This window comes from Mesitornis unicolor, unplaced genomic scaffold, assembly GCF_000695765.1.
Source record: "Mesitornis unicolor isolate BGI_N332 unplaced genomic scaffold, ASM69576v1 scaffold17618, whole genome shotgun sequence".
Taxonomy (NCBI): Eukaryota; Metazoa; Chordata; class Aves; order Mesitornithiformes; family Mesitornithidae; genus Mesitornis; species Mesitornis unicolor.
The window spans coordinates 40,804-63,813 of record NW_010201327.1 but is presented as its reverse complement, the minus strand read 5'-3'; the positions used below and the strand labels follow the sequence as shown (position 1 = coordinate 63,813).

At 47.5% G+C, this 23,010-nt stretch overlaps 1 protein-coding gene across 1 annotated transcript; it reads left to right on the top strand.

The window, feature by feature from the left end:
- Window positions 1-11,707: 11,707 nt before the first annotated feature.
- IL2RB (interleukin 2 receptor, beta) lies at window positions 11,708-22,687 on the top strand. Its single transcript, XM_010190041.1, has 9 exons — window positions 11,708-11,789; window positions 12,109-12,235; window positions 13,744-13,849; window positions 15,019-15,127; window positions 16,115-16,263; window positions 16,674-16,845; window positions 18,636-18,732; window positions 20,458-20,542; window positions 21,866-22,687. Exons 1-9 carry the CDS (start codon window positions 11,708-11,710, stop codon window positions 22,685-22,687), a joined length of 1,749 nt encoding a protein of 582 aa, XP_010188343.1.
- Window positions 22,688-23,010: the final 323 nt, after the last annotated feature.

The window sequence follows — 23,010 nt, the reverse complement described above, 5'->3', positions numbered from 1 at the left end:
CCCCGCTCTTCTGGGCAAAGCAGGAAGCATGCCCTGGAGTGGGCAGCTACAGCACTACCCCTGGGACCATGCCTCTCTTTTCCCCTGAAATAACAGGGCCAAGCTTTGCTGCAGAGGGCCCTGTGGATGCAACACAAGGTTGTTAAAGGTAGGTGCCAAGGGACTGGCCCTTTAAACTGGCTTCCTGCGGGTTTGTGATCTTGCAGGTATGAAAGGAAGGGGGGGTGGAGTGGGCAAGGAGGTAAAGGGCAGGTTATGGTGCTGTCTCTGAGGAAGAAAGTATGTGTTGGACCAGCTCAGGAGAACCTGAAGGCTCTGTGATAGCTTCTTGCCCAGAGATGGCTATGGAAAAGGGGAAGAGAGAAGCAGGGCAAGAAAAGGGATGTGAAAAGAGACCTTTCACCCTCCTGCAGGCACTCAGATGGACACAGGTGCATGTACTTGCACTCAAAACACTAGGGAGGGCAGAGGTGCATCATGGCAGGACCTAGCTCTGCATCTCCCCATACCCTTTGTCAAGGGTGAGCCAAGCAGATGCCAGGAGAGCCTCCACCTCTGTCCATCCTGTGCATTGCAGCTGGATACCATCAGTGGGTTGAACCTGCCCCAGACCCTCTTATTTCTCACCTTCCCTTTCCCATTGCTGGCTGGGAGCTGCCATTGGACCTAAAGGGCTGATGCAGACCCTGCCCATGGCTTCATGGGTGTATCTGCATTGCCAAGGGCCATTGTTCCACTGCTTCACATGGCATGGACCTCCTCTGACCACACTGGGAAACAGGCATTTGCCAAGTCACGCTGGGCTTCAGAGGCCAGCTTGGTGCTACACTCTGCTATGGCACCCACACATTTATGCACGCTCACCCACCAGCCTCATATGGACATCTCTCACCTTCCTGCCAACGGAAACTCTTGCCCTTTGCAAGCCTGGCTCGCTCTGAAGATGCTATCAGGAGGTGGGTAGAGGGGGGCTGAGGCTCCAGGTCTCTTTGTTACAAGCACAGCTCCCTCACCTCATGACGTGCCTCCCCTCCTTCTCCCACAAGCCCTCTGTGATCTCTCTCCTCACAGTTACACCACAGTGAGTGCCAGGGCAGAAGATTTAAATCAAAGGCTTCTGATGGTTTCTCAACCCACAGACCAGTCCCATCTCTTGAGTTTGTGTCACTTAACTCACGAATGACCAGGGAATTATTGCAAAGTCTCCATTTGCAATGATTAAAATAGGAGGAAGCAGAATGGAGAGCTCTTGGGTTGGAGAAGATAAGGAGTGGGGGGCTGTGCGTCCACCTGAGAAAGCTGGGAATCCATCCTTGGGTGAGTGGGATGTGGGGGGCTGGGTTGTTTATTCACTTTATCCTAATTGCATCCATCTTCGAGAAGTGAGGCTGACCTGCGTCAACCCAAAGCTGCTGAGGTGCCGTGACTGCCAGGGAGCCCAGGCAACACAAACTGCAATGCATCTCCTAGGTGGGAGATGTGTCTAAGCCTTGCTGGTTGCTACTGAGGACACTTGCAATGCTGTCTGACATCCATCCTGAAGGCATCATTTTCACTGTTCTGGTCCCCTGCTCTAAAGTCCTGACCACTCTCCAGGTGTTTGATGTAACAACGTCCTAGTGCAAGACTTGAGCAAACATCTTCCATGGGGTGCCTGAGGCTCACTGCATTCTCCTGCTTGCCCCACACATGCTTTTCTGGGCTCATGGCATTCCCACATTTGCCCTCATGCACACTTTGCTTTTTTCCCATGTGTCCTCAATTCTTTCCCTGAAGTACTGGCATGGAGCAGAGCACTAGAAAGGACTTTCCAGGCAACCAACCCCTGTCACTTGCATCCATGGGCAGCAATGCAAAAGATCTTTTGGGCCAAGGGCTCACAGAAATACCATTACCACATTGCAAGACACCTCCCAAGCTCTTGCTTTGCCTGACTACCATTTGTGTCCATCTGGTGTGCTGGTGGCATCGTTTGACTCTTTAGAAGACTTATGCAGGCTTTTACAATTGTACCATATCCCAGGCTTGGCTCCGCAAGGCTTTGAAATGGTTTTTTTTCAGAATTCCATTAGTTCAAGCACTCTTCTGACCTAGGACTGCTTTGCTTCTCCTCCCTCATCCCCAACCCTGCCAGCAGTGGAGGAAGAACAGCCATGTCTTCACTGCAATAGCTAAACCAGACAGGGACAGTGGTGTGTTGACTCAGCCCATGACTCTTGTGTCCTGCAGGTTAGCAACCTGAGCTCTGAGGAAATGGAGAGAGGATCAATGCATTGCCTTCTCTTTGCTGCAGGATGTTTTTTTCCCACTCTCCCCCTCCTCCTCCCCCTTGCCCCTTTAAGCTCCATACCACTGCGAAGCAGAGAACTCTCTGGGTGCAAACTGCAGGGGAAGCGGTGGGAGGGTCAGGTGAGGACTGAGAAGGGCGAGAGGAAAAGGTCAGTGACGCAAGCCCAAAGCGATGGCTCTTGGCTGAGCCGCTCTGCTCTTTGTCCGTGGTGCGCTATTTCTACTCGGCAACAAATTCACACATCTGGGGACCACAACTTGCTCTTCCTCCCCCCTCATGGGGGCTGAGGCAGGGGAGGGGGGAAGGAGGGAGAGATATTGAACCAGGCTGCCAGCATAATTTCCAAGACCAAAAGGGATAAAAAAAAACAAACCCCAATGAGCAGTCCTTTTCAACAGCCACCTTCCCTCCAGGCATCGAGCATCTCTGATGAAGGAACCTGCTGCCTGCAAAGGGGCTGGGGAAAGAAGGAAGAATGGGGAGATCCTTTCTTTTGGGGTGCAGGGGAAGTCAGCACTGGGGAAATGTCCTGACATCCCAGTCCTTGAAAAGTAAAAGCAACAGAGCAAGTTTCCCCTTAAAATTAAGGTCTTACCTGGGGAAGCCATAACTAAGGGAGGGGACCCTGGTGCCTGTGGACACGTTTTGTCCTTGGCGTGTTTCCAGGGTAAGCATTTGAGTGGAGCCAAGTGCTTGATCCCCTCCGTGTTTCCCCACTTGGCTGCAGATGTGTGTGAGCGTGCATGTGTGTTTGCCTGCACGAATGTGTGCACAGGTGCAGGCAGAGGTCATTCCCCCCAGACTTTCTCCACAGCCTGCTTCCAGCTGTGGGGCACGGCACCCTGCCTAAAATAGCCCTCATAGCCCCATGCTGGCTGCAATTGCTCTTTTGAGCTGCAGGGAGAGGGTGGATTAAATTATAACTGCTTCAATGCTCTATGCCCTTTCCTGTTTCTTATGCAGGAGGTGCTGGAGCAACAGGGAGTAATAGCATTCAAAAGAGCATCCACCTCCAGTCCATGCATGCCACGGTCAGGAACCAGAAGAGGAGGAAAATGACACCCTGGTCTTGTCTTTCTCTCAAGGAACCAAGTCCCATTTCCCCTGAGACCTTCACATCTCACTTCCCAAATACAGGCACAGTCAAAGGGGCAGGTGTGATGAGATGTGACTTAGGCTTTGTGTTTGTAGCAATGAACCTGAAATGTCTCACATATAAAGGGCTCTGTGTTGCATCTCTGAAGGAGCACATTCAAGGCTTCTTAGAGACCACAGTGGGGAAAATAGTAGTTTTCACACTGCTTGTTTTTTCTGCGGGTGGTGATCTTGCAGCATTTACCAGGATCTAGTTAGTAGTCAAGCAGACTTTCCTACTCCAGCCCCCCTCATCCAGAAAATGAAGTCTTCAATTGCATGCAACTGTACACAAAAACCTTGTCAAGCTGCGGAGCCTCTCTGCTACAGGTGGTTCACCTCAGAGGAGGGCTCCCTAGGAGGAAAAAATCTCTGAAGAGCAAACCCAGAGCTGAAACTCTGACAGAGGTGGGCTCTCTGGAGGAATGAGGAGCCCTTTGGGCTGACCTGTTTCAGAAGGTGATGCATCACATGGAAGACTGAAGTGCCCTTAAGTCCTTGGGGTCAGGTTGTGGACCTGGACTTCACCCTTCCCTTCTATTTCTTCCATCCAGGCAAACTGGTTGTGGCCACTGCCTTTCTCATCATATCTTCTGCCTCCCGAGGTGGGGAAGAAAGAGTAAAGTGCTTGTGAGCAGCAATGTTAGAGGGGCAGATGTGGAGGGCTGAACCTGAGAAAGCACAGAGCAGGGGAAAAAAATGGGTCTTCTGACTGAGTGCAAGGGAGAGACGAGCATAATTCCTGAGCATCGAGCTGTGCAGAGATGGGCAGCTGACTCCAAACAAGTAATTTCTGTTCAGGGATTTTAATGACATGAAAAGTAATAAATGCCACAGTCACAAATCAGTAAGTCCTGGAGGGGTTTAGGGGGGAGCAGAGGATTGGCCTTTGGATAAGCATGACATCATCCAGCAAATTTTAAAACAAATCAACAATCTAATTAACTCCCTTTCTAGAAACTGCTCAGGCACAGAGGTGAAGAAAACAGAGAAGGAACAAGGATAGCTATGAGCAGAGTGGGGGCAGTTGTTGTAATGATTTTTTCCTCTAGAGGAGTAAGGGAAATGTGATTAAATTGGGAGCAGGCTTTGCTAATCAAAGCACCTGAGGGTTTATTCCCAAGAATCTCCTTGCAGTATCATGTCTCACCTTCAAGCAATTTTGAATATACAATAAATCTCTGAATTCTTCTCAATTTATTAGGTCTGGAAGCCATTGTTGCTTCATATTAGACTGGTCAAGCGTTTGCACACAAGCCCCTCTATTTAGAGAGAGATGTAATACATTGGCAAGCTGCAAAACAGAGCAGGGCTTTATCTTTCCAAGACTGCCTAGGTAACAAGGTAATAATCTCCCTCAAGGACGAGAGCAGTCACTGGTGCTGAATAGCAAATTGACCAGTGTTCAGCTCATTATCATGCTCAAGCACAGATTTGGTATAAGGCAGGTTTCTGAATCCAGGGTTGCCCTCCTGTAGATTGTATAACTTGCACAGGAACCCCCTCTTCAGTACAGGTCTGTGAGCAAGTTCAGATGCTCTGCCAATGCATTTTCAGCATTCAATGCCAGGGGAACCCTTAGAGGCTTGCACAGGCACATTTTAATACTAGAAGTCAATAATGCCCCTACAGACCCAGGCAGTGGACACCTGTGTGTGATACAGGATCTGGTGCCTGGCCTGAGAATCTCAGTTCTTGAAGATGGAAAGATGTCCTTTACACCCTGTTGTCTGCTGTGGAAATTGAGACACAGAGAGGATGTGAGAGCTGTACAAATACGTCAACAGTCCCACGGGTACGCCACCTTCCTTCCATTTCACACTTATGAGTTTTCCATCACAGGTGTGCCAGGCTAAGATCATCTGCACACAGAGGCACCACAATTCAGTCGACAGAGATCACTGGCCACACTGCTATGACTCAAGCAGCTGCTGTGCCTCACACACTACATCCACAGGCTCAGACAAGGGCATAGGTTCTGCCCTTCCTTCATGCTTCTGAGCCCAAGTGTACCAAGCACCAGAGTGCCAGGCCCAAGGTGACAGCCCAGGTCTTCAATGAGTGTTTCCAGGGAGGGACTCCAGGTCCATGCAGCCCTTGGGGCACCACAAGCAGCCACTGGGGAGACAAGCATCCACGCTTAGGAGCTCTCTTAAGCCTCAAGTCTGCTGTGTGGGCTCCAGCTTTTCAGACTAAAGTCCTGACACTGTCTAGTTCTACCCAAACATAATGAGAAGTCCTGAGTGGGGGCATCTCGTGACTGTCCCATGCTCTTGCTCATGAGTTCATAGCTGTGTGTTCACAGCCAGGCAGCCTAAGAGTGAAACTACTCGAAAGTTATCGTCCTTCCCCTCCCACCTTTGTTTCCCCACTTCTCTGGGCCTGTGACCATCACTGTCAGGGAGTGAAAGTGAACACCTCCTCCATCTCCTCCCACTTGTGGCCCCAGACTTGCCACAGGTGAGAGTGTCCACAAATGCCCCAGCTTCTTACCACTTTTATCCATGTTCTTCCATAGCCTGCAGGGCTAGGGTTTCCCTACTTTTAAACATTTTGTGTATTCATGTGTAAATGTTGTCTTCTGCTTTTATCAAGTGGATCTATCAGGACACTCTCTGTGGGACAGAAGTTAGAAAGGAAGAAACACAGGAATATAATCTGCTGTGTAGGTGGGCTTAATGTTTGCCGGTCAGCATGGTTTGTCCGTTGTGATACCTGGTCCCAGAATTTAAACTCCATTGCTTAAATGCCTTTCCACTTAAATATGGTGATGGAGATTAACCTGAGAGCAGCGTTTATCCTCTAGCATCCCTAGGGATGATGGAGAAGGAGGAAAAACCTCTTTAACATCAGCCCAAGGTTCCATTTTGATACAAAGCAAAGCCTCTTTTAGACTGGTAACGTGAACAAATTCAATAAAGAGCTCACGGATACACCAAACAGCAGTTTCCCATAGGGCCATTTTTACAGACTTTTTTTCGGAGTAGAACCGCAATTTAAGGGTAAAATAACGGCAGATGTAGAACATCGTCGTAGTTTTGAGAAGCGCATGTATACGAATGGCAGGAAATTCAATGTAAAGGTTGTAGTTAACACAACATTATTTGGAAAGTACCAGAATTAACCTACAGAGCGTCTACAGATCTTCACAGTGTATCCTGTCAGGAAGCAAACATGGGTGGCCATCAGGGCATCTCTACCCTCATCCTCTCACCTCCTGCCGGCTCTGCACCCTTCCCACTGCTCAACCCAGAGTGGAATGAGGACAGGACATTGAGATGGATCTACTGAGCCCTCCACTGAGCTCAGCCCTGGTGAGCCAGATGGTTTGTAAACCACAGGCAGGGAGTCCCAGTTAGCCTGGGACTCCAGTCCCAGCTGAAAGCCAGCAAAGGGAAGGGATATGCCCAGCCTAACGACAGCTAATGAGTTGATGAATAGCGGAATAGTTTGATATCACGTGATAATTTTGTGCTTCACACTTATTCACTCTGTCTGTTCTCCTGTTCACCTCTGCCATTCTGCAGAGACTCTTAGTGGACATGGAACTGAAAATGAGAAGTTTCAGCAGCACTGTTCGTCTCTAATGAAAACAGAGAGGGGGTGGGAAGGAGAAATACGAGCCTATGCATAAACATCTGCCCCAGACTTGGGAACTTTTAAAGCTTACATTGCCCCTGAGACACCAATCTGGCCAAAACACCACCTTTAACCAAACCTCCAACACCACACTTTTACCTGCTGCTTTAACACCAAACAACAACGCTGACTAGTGAGCTTGCCTGTCTCAGTCACCACTATGGGGACAGGAAGGTAATTACAAGAACACCTCGTATGTGTCACTGACAGTGTAGGTTTTTTGTCTTTTGACATTACAAATGGTGCCATTCCTAACAATATCAGTGTAAAGGAGATAAAAAGTGCCAAATTCTCAGTAGCATGGCATCCTGGTCAACCAGGTCCAAAAACTGTGCTGACAGCAAGGGTATTTATCTGTATCAGATGCAGACTGGACACAGTCATGGTATCACATCTGTGTAGGAAACCCTTTCTTATGCTACACAGTTGCTGTTTTAGTACATTTTAAAGTGTGTTTCCAATAGAAATTCAACATGCTGTGGCAGTCTGTATCTCCACGCACCAGTGTTTAGCTGTCTGTTAGCTGGTCCATCAGACCATTCCCCTTCCCTCCACAATTCTGGAAAAGTCAATCAATTCCAGTCACACATGACAAAGAGGTGTATACCTAACTACTATTAAGCAAAGGTGGCTGGATAGACAAGAGCTGGCTCTCCATTAGGACCCTAATTGGGAAAGTCTTCAATGTGAAATCAGTCCTGACTAGATATCAAAACATTCTGCTTGAGAACCTATCATAGAGACCCAGACCTAGACAAAACAGTCTCCAGTGAGTTGGATGACCAGATAAATCCTTGGTTTCCACTGTAGCAGCTGCTCATCTTCTTTAAGGACTGAGTACATTTAAAGTTTTCCTCTTATTTCATTTCAGGTACCACAGTGCATAAACAATCTTGTCTGACTGTTTCATAGTAACAAAAAAAAAAAAAAGAAAAGAAAAGAAAAGAAAAGAAAAGAAAAGAAAAGAAAAGAAAAGAAAAGAAAAGAAAAGAAAAGAAAAGAAAAGAAAAGAAAAGAAAAGAAAAGAAAAGAGGGAAAAACAGGGAATCAGTGGGTTGGAGATGTTTTTTTCCTTGATAAGCTGAGCAATAAAAAATAGGTACTTTGTGGTCTTAAATTCCCAAAGTGATCTCTAGTCTGAAGGAAGGCATAGAATTCTCAGTCTGAAGGGCAAATGGGAAAAATGATGGTTAACATGAATACTGCATTGTAGCTGCAGGGCTGGTGATACCAAGAAGTTACTCATGGAGCACTTCATTGCTTCAGCTGAGGACTTCTGCACCAGAGTAAGCCACATTCATTTTAAGAGCTCCTGGGAAAGGTGGGCTGTGCCCGGATAATACACACCTTTACAGCTCCACCCTGGTGGGAGCCTCCAAGGTGCAATTACCACAGCCAGTGATTACCAGAGCAGAAGAGCACACAGCTCATGCTCTCCCCTGCTCCTCTTCAACAGAGGCTGGCTGGTCAGGTTCCCCAGTCACCCTCACAAAGAGTGGCCATAATAGGAGTCTTCAGATAACTAGCAAGAGCATCCAGATGACACCTCTTAGACTTCTGGCCCATGTCGTGAATGATGAGGAAAGAAGTGTTTCACTCCAGACCGATGGCTGAGTGAGTGCTTGATGCTGGATTAACTGCAATGCTCTTCCAGAAATGGGCATGAGGATCTGCTGTTGCAACCTTCTTCAAAGTGGCTCCACCCATGTCTCCAAATCACTGTTTTGCTCCAACGGTATTTTTTTTTTTGAGGTCTAATATCTTCTAAGATCCAGTCTCTGGGCTGGGTTGCCTGTAACTAAAAAATCATCCTCCTCCCAGATTCTTTTTCCACTACCTGAAACCAAGATCCTTTTGTTGTTAAAGGAGGCCTCATCCTCCAGGTTTATAGAGTCCTCAAAAAGGAACTGCCTGGAGACTTGAGATTAGCTTCTGGCAATTTCTGGTCAGGAAAACCTGCATGCTGGATCTGAATGTGGGTCTTGAGCTGCTCTAGGAGACAAAGATGAGGAGTGTAGAGTGTGGTGACCACTGTGCGTACAAAAAGAAATTCTCATCATCTGGCCCCACACCAGTGGCCATCTTCATGCAGCCCAGACCAGACAGGAAACATAATGTGCTACATTTCAGAGAATTATATTTGTGTATGGAAAAAAAGAGGTGTGCATGTACATGGCTATCTGTGAACCAAGCAACCATAGGGTTGTGTATTTGCAGCTGTGCTTCTCTTTTGACTTGGGAGGGGAGGGCAATGTGTGCTGGGGAAGACATCTGCCTGCGGCAAAAGGATCTTCTAAAACTAAACCTTCCTGGAAAGGCCTGTAAGGGGTTATCAATCTGTGAAGGCGAGGGCACATTAAAGCTTTGGGGGAAGGTGGACATATTTTTTTGCATCCCATCTGGTCTGTTGAATGGAGAAGCAGTGCTGAACAGGTGCTTGTCTGGACTAGCTGCAAGGCTCAGGTCGGACAGGGTGATTCTTTCTTCTGTGGAGCAAGTGGGATGCTCAGCTTGGTAGGGAGGCTGTGGGATGGATGTTCCTGTGGTGTCACACCATCTGCAAGCATGAGGGCTGTGCCCCAAGCTTGCCCCAAGCTTGCTCACACTCAGCACTGCCCTCATTCCTCTCCTGCTCTGACCCAACATGGATCCTCTGAAACTGGGGCACTGGTGGGGAGACTGGTTTCGTTCTAGTGTTGCTAAGGTCAACAAGTTGAGTATTTTTCACAAAGTGGTCCACGGAATTTCTACCACAGATTGACTCCTATTCCCAGTTTCAAAGTGATCTGTGCACGTGTGCAGACCCTGAGAGTGATATGAGTGATCCGTTTAGGTGTCTGAAAAAGGAAGCTATGGGTCTCTTGCCACTGTCCCAGATGGACAGGCCCTTCTCTCTCTCTTTTTCTTCCCAGTGATAGTTGCAAACTGGTCCCAGTATATCTAAGCACTGCAATCTAACACCTGATCCCTCCACCCTTGTTTCTGCACCTATTGCTTTACCAGCAGGAAGTAGAACGTGGTTTGGGGCTTTTTATTCTCGGCCTTGCTAGCCTTTTCGATACTTCAGGGCCTCGTCTCAGTCTGACAAGGCAAGCAAGCAGCAGCTTCCTGTGCAAAGGTGAGAGGGAGAAGACAGAGTGAGACGGTGCACATAGGAGAAGAACAGCTCCGCAGCAGAACTGCTGGGCTGGAGGCATCTCTCCATCACCTGGACATGCACTGAGCTAGGATATCCCCTTCCATCCCTCTCCCTTTTCCCCCTCCCTGTTCCCTTCACAGTTTGATGTCCAGCACCTGCTTCCACCCAACCCTGTGACCTGGTCCCTGGGGACGTCCTTCGCCTTGACTGCCGGGTGCCTGAAGCTGGAAGGTAAAGGGGGCGATGCCAGCTGTCTCCCACACGGGGGTGGCTGATCTGAAAAGCGTCTTGGAGGGAGTTTCAGTCTGACAAACTGAATCTAGCTGCTGGGGAGGGCTGAGCATGTATTTATCTCTCTGTCTCTCCACAATCCTCTCAAATCATACCCCACATCTCACAACCACGCTGCCTGCTTGCCTTCTCTCTCTTTCTCTCCCCTTTTTCTGTTAATGCATTGTCGTCATGTTTTTCTTCCTCTGAACCTAATCTTTTATCACAACGGGAATCGATACGATGCCTCATGCCAGCCCTTTATAAACCCTGTCTTTCCACTCCCCTGGCAGTCCCAGCAGGCTCCAGTGGGACTCTGTCTTGTTTTGCTCAGCTCTGCCTGGGCTCCAGGCTTGCTGAGAGGTGAGAGTGGTCCCTTGTTCTGCAGGCAGAGGAAGACCTGGAGGTACAGGTGTCCAGGTGGATGGGCAGAGGAGAGGCTTGGATGTAAAGACCGTAAGCTCAATCTGTCTAATATGGAGCACAGCTATACAGACTCCATAAAACAACAAATCTCCCTGGGTGCCATGGGCGCATGACGGGTGCTACAGATTTTCCTAATTACAAAGCCCAATTTTTCTGCTACACCTAAAAGCATGGCTCCTTTGAAGGCAGTGCAGGGTCTACTTGGCAAGGATAGTGCAGGGCTTGTGTGTAATATTTTGTGATATGGTAAAGCCTTGATTTTCCAGAACCTGGTAAACTCCTTCTCCTTGATTTCCTTCCCTGTCACAAACAAGCCATTCAAAATCTACCTCCTAAGCCATGATCACTGCAAATAACTTTTGTCAGTTACAGCCAGAGACCCCTCTTAGTCAGCAAGCACCTAGGGCTTATCAAAAAAAGAAGCTCCTCAAAAACGCAAGCCGTGCACAACCAAGGCAGCACTCTCTACCTGAGTCAGCAAGCAGCCTGAAACAACACACACAGACGGCCGTGCATTGACACACAGATTTCCAGAAGGCATTGCTCCTGCAGGCAGCCTGCCTGTGGTGTGCTGCAAATGGTTTCGGTGCTGAGCAAAACACCCAAGGCAGAAAACAATGAGGTGCTGAGGGAAAAGCACAGACTCTGGAGTAGAAAGGGTGAGAGTTTCTAAGCCTGAAAGATGGGCACTGACTTTGAGCCCTGTCCTGGGACAGTGAATGCCTCCTGTGAGATGACGTCTTCCTAATTTGCATTGCTGAGCTGTGTTGGGGGGGCGTCTTCTCTCTTTCAGTGTGTCACCAGTACCGATGAAGCCCTCTTTGCTGCTTCTGTGTCACCTCTGGCTGTTCAGCCTCACGACTCTCTGGCGGGCATCAGACTCAGCACAAGGTAAGCAGTGATTCTCTTCATGCCAGCTGAGTGAGCAGGAATTGGGGGGTCAGCTGGGGTAATGTGTATGCTGCGGTGTGCTGCTGTGCAATGCTCGTGTTGTAACATAGAGCCAGAGAGTTACAGGTCTCTCATGGGCACATCAACCTTCACGGACATAGAGAGGCGAGCAACTCTGCCTTTTGTACTTGGAGAGAGTTATCCAGCAGAGGAGTCAGTCTGTAGTATGGGATGGGGAAGAATTGCCTGAGGTCATGGTTACAGCCTAATGTAATTTATAATTCAGCCACATTGCTGTCCATCTCTTCTCTGCTGGCAGGTGCCTCCAGCCTAACTTGTTGGTATGACTCGCGGGCGGCTCTCTTCTGTGACTGGAACCCAGGCAAGGACCTGGTTGAAGCACCATGCCAGCTGGAGATCTTATCAAATTCATCTTTTTGTGACAGGTGGGTGACCGGAGAGGCTGAAAAAAGCCAATGCTTTGAATGAAAAGTGTCCTGGCAAGTTTACCACTTAATAAAAAAGTAGGCTTCGCCTCCCTAGGTCAGGAGTAGTGGAGTCATAGAGCTGAGGGGCTTTGTCTTGAACTCTGTCTGTAACCCCATGGGGGCTGAGATGCTGGCCACTGCTCAGTGTTTGCCATCTAACAGTCCCAAACTGTCTAGCACAACCCATCTTCAGCTCCATAGCTGTCTGTGCTTCATTTTCCAAAAAAAAATCCCTCTTCCTTGGTAGCCACCGCCTGGACTGAAAAGCATTTTCCATGGAAATGGAGGATATATAGAGGTGGGGAGGAGTTAAAGATATTTGCCAGGATAAGCTGGGATGCTGCAGCCTGAGTAACAATAAATGGCAGAAGATATTGTTTACCTGGTCCTTTCATCTCCCTCAGTTCATGATGTTTTCCTCTCCCACACATCTGCCAGCAGAGGGGTGGGTGTGTTGCCATTACCTCAGTGAGGACTGGCTGAGTCTATGTGGACTCCAAGTAAGACATGTCCAGCCAAGAGACTTACCAGCCTACCCTAGGGCTTTCCTGGGTGCTTGTCACAAGGAGAGGCTCAGTGGGTGGGTTGCTTGTGACTGTCATAGAAACACCTCCCATGGGGTGAGATGGGCAAATACACTCTTGAGCCTGGTACATGGACCTTGAAAACCGAAACATTTATGTTGCTCTATGGGTGTGAATCACAGAGACTGGGGCTGGAATTTGGACTGGATTTGGAACTGTGCCATTGCTTGACCAGGGTGCCAGGACACCACCTCTCTGCACGATCAGCAAGTCCCAGGCTTGATCTGACCTTACAGCTGGAGCTGGCAGTCCAACCTGATGCTCCCTCAACTGCAACCCCACAGATGTTCTCCCACCCTGTCATCCCCTGTGCCATAGCTCAGCTTAGGCTGTCCAGCCACTCTTGTCAGAACAGAAGAGAGGTCGTGGCGCAGCACTCCCAAATGTGACGTGATCCTGGCTGACTGGGGCTTGACCAGGGGTTGACCTGGTTCAGAAGATACATCTCACTTGGTGTCTGAGATCCTACAGGACTGCCAGTGACTTGAAGGAGACCTGTAAACCCTAGAGGGACTGAAACACGCACCTGTCTTCCAGGGCCGCCTTGGTGCATTTGTGGGCAGCAGGTGTGTTTAGGCTCTGCATGCCCCCTGTTATCAACAGGAACCAGAGAAGGTAGCAACAGAGTTTTGTGAAGGTCTGGAAACTGGAAATGTGCTGTTATATTTGTCTTGGGGTGTGTTGAGTCTCCATGTGCCAGCACATAAAATTTGCCTGAGTGATGCAATGGGGCAAGAAAGGAGGATTGCATCCTTGGTGTAACCTGTTCAGCAAATACGGTAGAATGCAAAATGCTTTGAAAGGACTTTCATGTTACATAAAGTTTGACTAAATACAAACCAGCCTTGCCCACTCACTGCAGTTCTCCTGCTTAAAACCCAGGTTATTTCCCTTACCTGAAAAATTCAAGGAGCACTGTGAATTACCCAAGGCAGAACACATGACAGGACTGAGGAGATGCATCAAGACCTTCGGCAAAAACAGTAATGTGAGTAATTCATTTAAGATGTCCTGGCTAACAACAAAGTGGAAAGGATTTGTATGTGGATTTTTGGGTGCATAAATAGTGTGACAACCAGGAGCAGTAGAAAAAGCCCAAACCTAAAGCCTGACTCCAGTTCTGGAGTTGAACTTGATACGTATTTTGATATGCATCGCTCCTGTGGATTCCCCTGCAGGTGGGACTGGCTCCATTGTGAGCTGGGCTATGCTGTCCTGACACATGCAGAAGAGGTGGACAGATCATGTGCAGTGTCCCATGTCTCATTTACCTGGGTTTTGCCCTGATCCTTTCCTCTGAGGAGGGGTGGATATCACCAGCTCCAAGGTCACTTCTTGACCTCATTTTCCTTGAAGAAGACACTACCATTTTCCAGATCATTAACTACTCTGAAGTCTGGTTAAATGCGTCAAATGTAAGATACAACAACACATCACTGGAGCTAATGGTGATGCAAATCCTCTAGCTTTTATTCTTTATTTAAATCAGTCTTTTTTTAGACTCATTATGTATTTCCTTCAGTCATGCCCAGAGTTAATGTAGTCCTTGTGTTTTCAGAAAAAAAAGTACCCAAATATGAGCTAATTTTCCTTATTGATAAAGTCACAACCAGTTCTAATGACAGACAAGCCTTCTTACATTTGCATATCATGTGCAAAGACAAATTGCAGAGCTGGTAAACGGCTCTAAAATATTTTCTTTCTAATCAAGCTAATTTCTTTCTATTGCTTATTTAATATTGTATGATGTATATGGCCCTTTAGTATCATTGCATTTCAAGAGTAATATTTAATACTAATGTCATCTCAATCTTACCAATAAACACAAAAAGTTTTAGCAAAAATATTTTTTCTCAATAAATGTCACTCACAGAAAGTAACTTTTTTCCTTCTTAGTCAGCACATACAGCAGTCCTAGCAAACTAGCATATTACAATATTCTGTGCCTTTCTCTCCAATGAACAAAAAGAATTTCAACCACATGAATTATAAATCTTTCATTCCTCACTGACCACTGAGGCTTATGTCCTTCAGCCACAAATATAATCCATACTTATTGTCAGGTATTCCTAAACCTCTTATGCATAGGCAATGCTTAGAAATATGAATGCTTATCGATGAGCCTTCAGTGTCACTAATGGCGGATTTCCCTTGTAGACTCAGTGCTTCACTGCTGCAGATCGTCTTACCATGTCTGTCCATTGCCAGATTGGAGAGAAAAGGTCTATACCTGCGCGAATAGAAAATTTCAGACCACTTGCAAATAGTGAGTACTCATCTGTCTTGCAGTCTCTGAAGCTTCTACATGAAATAAAAGCTGATTTCTCTTTCCCATCCACCTCTATGCAACATTCATAGCTGACTTGTGTCTTTTCCTTGTCCCCTGCGACAGCTAGCACAGATGATCCATGTTGACTCCTGCCACTCACTCGTCTAACATGTAGTGTCATGTCAGCCACTTCCTGTTGCCCTGTATCTGGGACACCATTAAATGAGTGCTTTGCACTAGGAGTTCTGGCTTCAAACAGCAAACAACAGTTCATCTCATCTCCTGAGAAATGCATGCTGCAAGAAGGAGGGAAAGTTTTGTCCTCTTCCCCTCTGCTTCCTACCAGATATGTGTTCCCACTCTCCTTTGAGTCAGTTTTGGCATGCATCAGTCTTTGCTGAAAGGATTCGGTTCACTAAGCCAGCAGAGATACATCTGCTTGAGTCACTTTTTTTTGCTGGATATGTGAGTTTACCTGATTCAAGGAGACATCCAATAGACTTACTGCAAGGTGAGGCCTTAGAAGTCATGGCTGGAGTCAGGGATGGGGAAAGATCAGCCTAGACAGTCTGTGTAGCTCCATCCCCTGTGGCCATAGCTCTCTGAAAGAGCATCTGGGAACTAGCAGTCTCCCCAGCCACGTTCCATTCCTGTCCGTACAATTGCCTTTTGGATCACCCCTACGAGATAGGATGCATGGCCATGTGGAACTGATTGCACTGACTGCAGGGGCCACTCTCACTGGCGCACAGGATGAGCTGCCTTTAGCATAGCCCAGAGCCAATATGCCTTTTGCCTTCAATGACAGTGGGGAAGAAGGAGGAAGAGAGATGGGGAACTCACTAACCATCTCACATAGCCATGGCTGGCTGGACCCTGAGAGCACAGCCAAGACACTGACCATGCTGCAATGGGGTTTGTGGTGGAGTTCTGTTATGGACAGACAGTGTGGAGGTATCAGTCTTGCTCCTTCTCTCTTTCCAGTAAAGCTGAGGCCTCCAGGGAATCTTCAGCTGGCTAGCAAAACTGAAAACACCTACAACTTAACATGGAGCCTGAATATTTCCTCTCATTATTTGGATGGGGAGCGGGAATATCAAGTGAGGTACCGAACCACGAGTCAGTCCTGGGAGGTGAGTACAGAGTAGGGTACTGGGACTTGCCACCTGAACATCTTTACAGCACTCAGAACTTGCTCCTAGACTTCCTTTCACGACAAAACCAGTTTTGGTGAAGCTGGAGAGAATGACAACCCCCATCCCTTTATCTGTCACCTGCTGCCAGTGTTTGGTGATGACAGAGGCAGATGAGAATCTTATTTTACTCAGTGCTGTCATAAAGAAATCCAGACAGCTCTGGGATAGACCTGAAACAGACCAAAAAAAGCAAAGTAAAGAAGACTTTTCCTTCAGGGTGAATAAGCAATGCATGAGGCATAGGGATCTGAGGCAGGTTCTCTCTGAGGATCTTAGAATAAATGGGTACATTATGCTGTAAGCCATGGCAGTGTGTGGATGATGCACTAATTTTGCTCTTCTCCCAGGAGGCCAAGAACTTCACCATCGTGCAGGACCAGATGTGGGTGGTGTTTGAGAGCCTCTTCCCTGACTTGAAATATGAGGCAGCTGTCCGTGCAAGGCCAAGTGTCTCAAGTACCTACAAAGGCACGTGGAGTGACTGGAGCAAGACAATAGTGTGGAGGACACATCCTGACCGTAAGGACCTGTCAGGCAGTTCTGGCTTGGAGGGGAAAGAGGGGAAAACAAAGTAGAAGGGCCAAAGCAGGCTGGGAAAGCAGGAAGATGATGGGTTTGTGGGAGAATTGTGTTAATCGAAGAGTGATCGAAAGGTCGGAAATGATCTGTCCTTCCTAATCTGTTAGGTCAGGCTGGCTCAACAGGGCTTAAAGGCAAAGACCCCCTGATCAAAGCAGAGCCTCTCTGACTTCCAGAAGCCAGGCAAAATCCACAAGACGTAAATCAGGGACTGCTTCCCCAGAGCAGTCAGGCCAGCTGTCTAACTTGCAGAAGCAGTGGCCAAGTCTGGCATTTTCCCAGGTGCTCCTGTGATCTAGGAACATAAATCCAGCTTTCTGAAGTGGCCCAGTGGTTCAGATTCATTGATCAGTGAAATGCAGTGAAACAGAGCACTCAGCTCTTGAATCAAAAGAGACTTGAGGTTAGGAAGCAAAGTCTCACAGAGAATGAAAGAGACTTACATGCATGTAAGTTCCTTCCAAAAAGGTCTGCTGAGACTTGCATCAGTCATTACCATGAACCACAGCGTGGATGACACCTCTAGCCTTGAAAGATAGTGCCCTGAGCAAGTCTCTTCACTGAGCCATTGTCTGTGGTCTCTGTCATTTCTTTCACAGAAAATAAGCAGATAGATAGAGGTTATTCCCTCTCATGTCCCCCCCACTCTGCCCCTGCTCAGCCCATCCTTGTTGTGCCTAGTGCTGGTATAAACAGAGGAGCTATGTTTAGAAAGGGCACTGTGTTGCTGTGGCGATCAAATTTTGACAGTGTGTGATGTCAATGAATTGGATACAGCCGCAAACTGTTGTCATAGCAACCAAGACCCAAAGATAACCAGGGTACCAGAGGCAGAGGAGACAAAGTGATCTTAGTAGCATCTCAAGGACAGGCAAAGAAAGAACGTCCTAAAAATGTCTCCTCCTCCTTTTATTTTGATCTGCTCCCTCACTACTACTCCAGAGGAGATCTGCAGGCCCTGACCAAGGGGTGCCAGGGATGGAGGGAGATGGATGTGGCAGGCAACGGAGATAGGCACCAGAATAGCAAGACCAAGCACAAGTGTACAGGGGAGATGTGCATGAAAGAGACAGATTAAGAAAATTTTGAGAGAATGCCAGCCAAGCCTGAGGAGAGCTGGCAGTGCTGGTAATGCAGGCACTCAGACTCTTTCTCCTAACACTACAATCCAAGTACCAAAATCATGATGTATTGGAAAGCTGGAACCTTCCTAGCTTCCTAAAGCTTTCCTACACTTCTCCAAAGAAGACGTCAGCCCCTTGACCTCTAACCTTCTCCATCCTTGGTCCTCCTGCCTTCTCAAAGACCCCTGAACCCTATGACACTGTCTCCCCTACTGACTCATATTGCTGTTTCAAGTCTCCAATCCTAGTTATGCTGATTTTAGGACTTCCTGCTTTCCTTTGCAACGAGACAGACAGGTTGATGGACATTTCAACCAGTAGGCTGTGCCACCTCATCTGTGGCAATCCCTAGCTGTGGTGCTGTGATGAACAGATAGTTCAAGCTGTTCAGCACAAATTATCTGCTAAGCAATGCCAAATAGGCTCTGAAATCCATCTCACCTCAAAAGCATCCTACACAACACAACCAAACTCATTTATCTGACCTGTATATTATAATTTTACATCATTGATCAGCTTGAACTGCCATGGAAGGGCTGCAGCTCCTGCCTCCAGAACCCTGGCTAAATTTTCACAATAACTCCCTCATTCTCTTTCACCTTGCAGAAAAATCCCGGACGGTCCTGCCAGCACTTATAGTGAGCACTTGCATCTTTGTGATCATTGGGACTGCCTTCCTTATTAACTTACGGACCTTGAAATGGTAAATGAGAATCAAGTATTCTTCTCTGTTCTTCTCCCATGTCTTCTCAAAACCAGAGCTACTTTTCACTTGGCATAACTAAAGATAGAGAGTGACTTTAAAATACGGTTTATAGCCCAACCTTTTGAGGCTGACATTTGTCTGAGGAGATATATCACCACCTAAGATGATGTGGTTTCACCACCATCATCGCATTGTGCAAAGCTTCTGTGACCTGGTGCCGTGCCCCAGCCTAATTCAAAACAGCTGCCTTAGCACTTCTGTTGCCAGTGTTGTTCCCTGACAGGAATGCACCAAAATTGCCTCTTCAAAAGCAGGCCACTGGATTGAGCATAGCCTCAGTAGGGAGGACCAAGCAAGCCTAGGTACCGCTACCTTCTCACTTAAATACTCCAGCAAGAGCTCAGGCAGGACATGGTGATATTTGGTCTGTAGTCAAAATGAGTACAATTCTTCCTCTCCCTTGTCTGTGCAGTCCTAAAGTGGCTCATCACATGCTAGTAAACATCTACATGATGCTTGAAAAATATCTTTGCCAGTGCTTCTACCCAGGTGCTGCTTTTATTCAGGACTGAAAGAGTCTTACAAGGTTACTCCATGCAATAATATGGGGAGTGACTTGTGAGCATGGTGAGATTAGAAATGGCCTTAGGTTTTCTCATCTCAGTACAGAAGCAGAGAAGCAGGATGCTGATGTTTGTAGCAGGCATCAGGGAGAAATATTCTCAAGGATGAGGCAGCAGAGGCTGGGATGGCTTCTCTGTAAGGAAAGGAGGTATATATTGAAGGAAAATGGATACTGAAAACGTCACTGGTCACTAAGTTTTATTTTGAGTCATAACGTGAGGGTTAAGTTTTACCTATATGGTGCAGAGAGAGATAAAAAGGGCTCCTTTCTCCAACAGAATATAATTAACCTGGGGGAACTGGATGGGGAATAATGCTGAGGTAAGATTCAAGGAAGGATTAGACATGCATGAATAAAAATAGCAACTGCAGTGATGTAAGGTAGTTTATATGCAAGAACCAGCAAATTCTGATGCTTCAGAGAGTACACTGATTGCCTCCAGAGGTCAGGAGGGTTTTTCCTCAGAGCATCTCACACTGAAGTTTCAGCAAAGAGCTGACAGGACCAGCCAACCTCTCTAAGGGACTGAGGAGCAGATCAGACCTCTTCATACTGCCTTAGGATGACAACACACTGGATCCAGTAAAGTAGAGGGCACTGGGCTGGTGCAAGGTCCTAGCTATACTGCACAGTGTCATGCTAACAGGAAAGACAGATAGCTGTGCCACAGCTTTGGTCCTGTGCAGGCTCTGTGGTCCTCTGAGACATTGTGGTGGCAGCAAAGCAAAGAGGTGGAAACTCACAACACCAAGAGTTTGGAAACAAGGGAGACCTGCCCAGCTTGTCATCAGAACAGGGGGCTCAGGTGGAGAAGTTAAGGTGACCAGCCAAGTGAATCAATGAACTGACTGTGCAGTGGAGTGTATTGTCCAGTGCCAGATGTATCTGCTTTATGTCTACCGCTCAACCCTCAGCTACTGCATTTCAGGCTGCTCAGGAGCAAGGAGAGACCTCAGGCTTGTTCTTATTTTACCTCTCCCTGTGCCAGGGTAGTTAGTTCCCATGAGCTGTGATGCTGCCTTCTACCCCCACCACAGTGCTAGATTGGTCAGAATCAGGCTCTGCTTCATTCCTCCTTCTCATTTTCTTTTCTCAAGGTTTAAGAAAATCCTGAAGATTCACATCCCAGACCCTGAGAAATTCTTTCCCCCACTCGTTTCGGTTCATGGAGGTGACATTCAGGTATGAGACTGGGTTATGAGGGAGAAATGAGGGCAAGAAGGGTCCAGCTGCACATGCCTAGGACGGACAGCTGGTCACTGGACCTATGTGTGCACACACGACACATGTGCCTGCAGCACCAGCTGCTGGGTTCTCCGCTCGAGTTTTATTTTCTGACCTTCTAAAACCTGACACTCGGCTGAGGCATTGCTAATTACAGAACCGAGAAACGGCAAACCACACAAACCTCAGCACTCTGCTCCCCTAATGGGGAGCCTGAGTGAAAACAGGGGACATGCAGGAGGGAGCTTGTCCTCTCAGATCCCCTTTCACCTCGCTTCTGTCCCTCCCTGCCTTACCCAGACTGCCCAGCTCTTTCCCAGATTTCCTGCTGTGATCTTCTCCTCTTGGCTGTGAGCCTTTCCACTGCTCCTAATATGAATTGCCATCACATCGGATGGTACTTAGCTGTTTTCTGCATTCTTCTTGTCTCTTTCCCATCTTTCTCCACCTCCACTTTCTCCCTTCCCCTAATATCTCCAAAAGTAAAGGCAGCTGCAAAGAGACAATTACCATTCTGTGGAGTATTAAAGGGAGTGTCAGATGCAAGACATGGGAGATGATCCCAATGGGCATGCCACTTTAAGAAGGGTAAAATCAAACTGCAGAGACTCCAGAGGACAGCAAAGCTTTGGAAAAACCTAAGTGCAAAAAGTCTTAGAAAGCTTAAACTACAGGGGAAGAGTGCGGAGTAGAGGGGCAGGGGTGTGCAGCAGGCACTGAAGACACTTTCTCAGTGCAGAAAGAACTAGAGAAATTTGCTTTACTGGCCAAAAAGTCAATGAAGATGGATTTTATCAAAACCAGTTTATTTTTAAGGATAATGATGTACTGCAGGATGTCATTCATGAGCACTTTAGACAAGAAAGCTACATAGAGCTGTGTAAATATATCATAAACTGGTTCAGCACCCAGGCATAGATTGAATGAGATGCATCTAAGTACTGGTTTTCATGTTTCCATCTTCACTTCATATTATGGTCTTGTAATTTTTTTTCTTCCTTTCACTTTAATCCTCCATCTACTGTTCCCCACCCCAGAAATCTTAAAACATAGGCTTGCAAGATCTGCTTTTGATTTTAAAGTGACAGAAATATATACTCTTTTTGAAAATCCTGCAGATGAGACATCATGTACGTGACATTCCCTCCCCACCACCTCCTGCAGCTATTGCTTGGACACAGAAAAAGTCATTTGTTGTGGGTGCTCAGAAGAGACATTTGGCTCCTCCCTGAGTGTGATACTTTGGGCATAACAGTCTCTTTTGTGTTTCTTCTCCATCAGAAATGGCTCTCCTCCCCGTTCTCCACATCCTCGTACTGTGTGAATAGCACAACCCCAGAGATTTCCATGCTCGAAGTGATGCAGAAGAATGACCAGGAATCCCAATTTCTACTTTCCAAGGGAACCCTGGCTCCTGATCCTCCATTAGAAACTAGTGGGAACTCTGTATCCAGCTGCTTCACCAACCAAGGCTACTTCTTCTTTCACTTTCCCAACTCCTTTGAGATCGAGCCCTGTCAGGTCTACTTCACCTATGAGCCTTTCACCCAGGAAGGCAGTGGCAGTGAAGATGGCGAGTCTTACCATGCTCTCCCCTCCCCAGATGCCTGCACACTGACAGAGGACATGCCAGTGTTGTCCCACAACTTCCTTCACTGTATCAAGGCAAGCCAGGGCTTCCAAAAGAGCTCCTTCATGGAAGAGGCAGAAGGTGAAGCCCAGTGGGCTATGGCTGTTTCTGGGGCTCTCCGGTCAAGTGAAGGTGCCTCACCAACGCCAGTTCTGAAACAGGATGAGAAGGTGATGGACAAAGCAACTTTACAACCTGCTGAGGCACTGTGCCAGCTGGACACTAACTTTCCTGTCCCACCAGACCTGCATGACAGTGATACTATCGATGTAACAAAGGAAAGTGGGAAGGCAGACCCTCCAAATGACCCCTGTACACCAGCAGCACCTGATACCTCTTCTTTCTCTCAGCCTCCACCTCTAAGACAAAGCCAGGATGAGGATCCATGCAGAACAGTCTTCTCCAGCCAGGTGCCAAACACTGGTGCCTACCTTTCCCTGAAGGACCTCCAAAGCCAGTACAGCCATGTCTAGGCTCCACATCTGCCTGAAGGAAACCCACAGGTGCAAAAGATCTTCTCTGCAGTGAGGGCTAGATGGCCAGCTTTTCTATACAGGACATGAATGTGACTTCAGCACCAAACTCATTGGGACTGTTCTTTAGTTAGGCTGGAGAGCACAGTTACTCTAGAGGGCTGCAAAACCAGGAAACAGATAGGATGGACAAGGTGTGAATTCATGGATGGCTACATGGGTGGCACTAGTTATCGAGATAAAGTGTTAGTGAAGCAGAATGCTGGAAATGAGAGGACATTTTGCTTGGAGAACTGGCCTAGTGGACAGTAAAGCAACACATG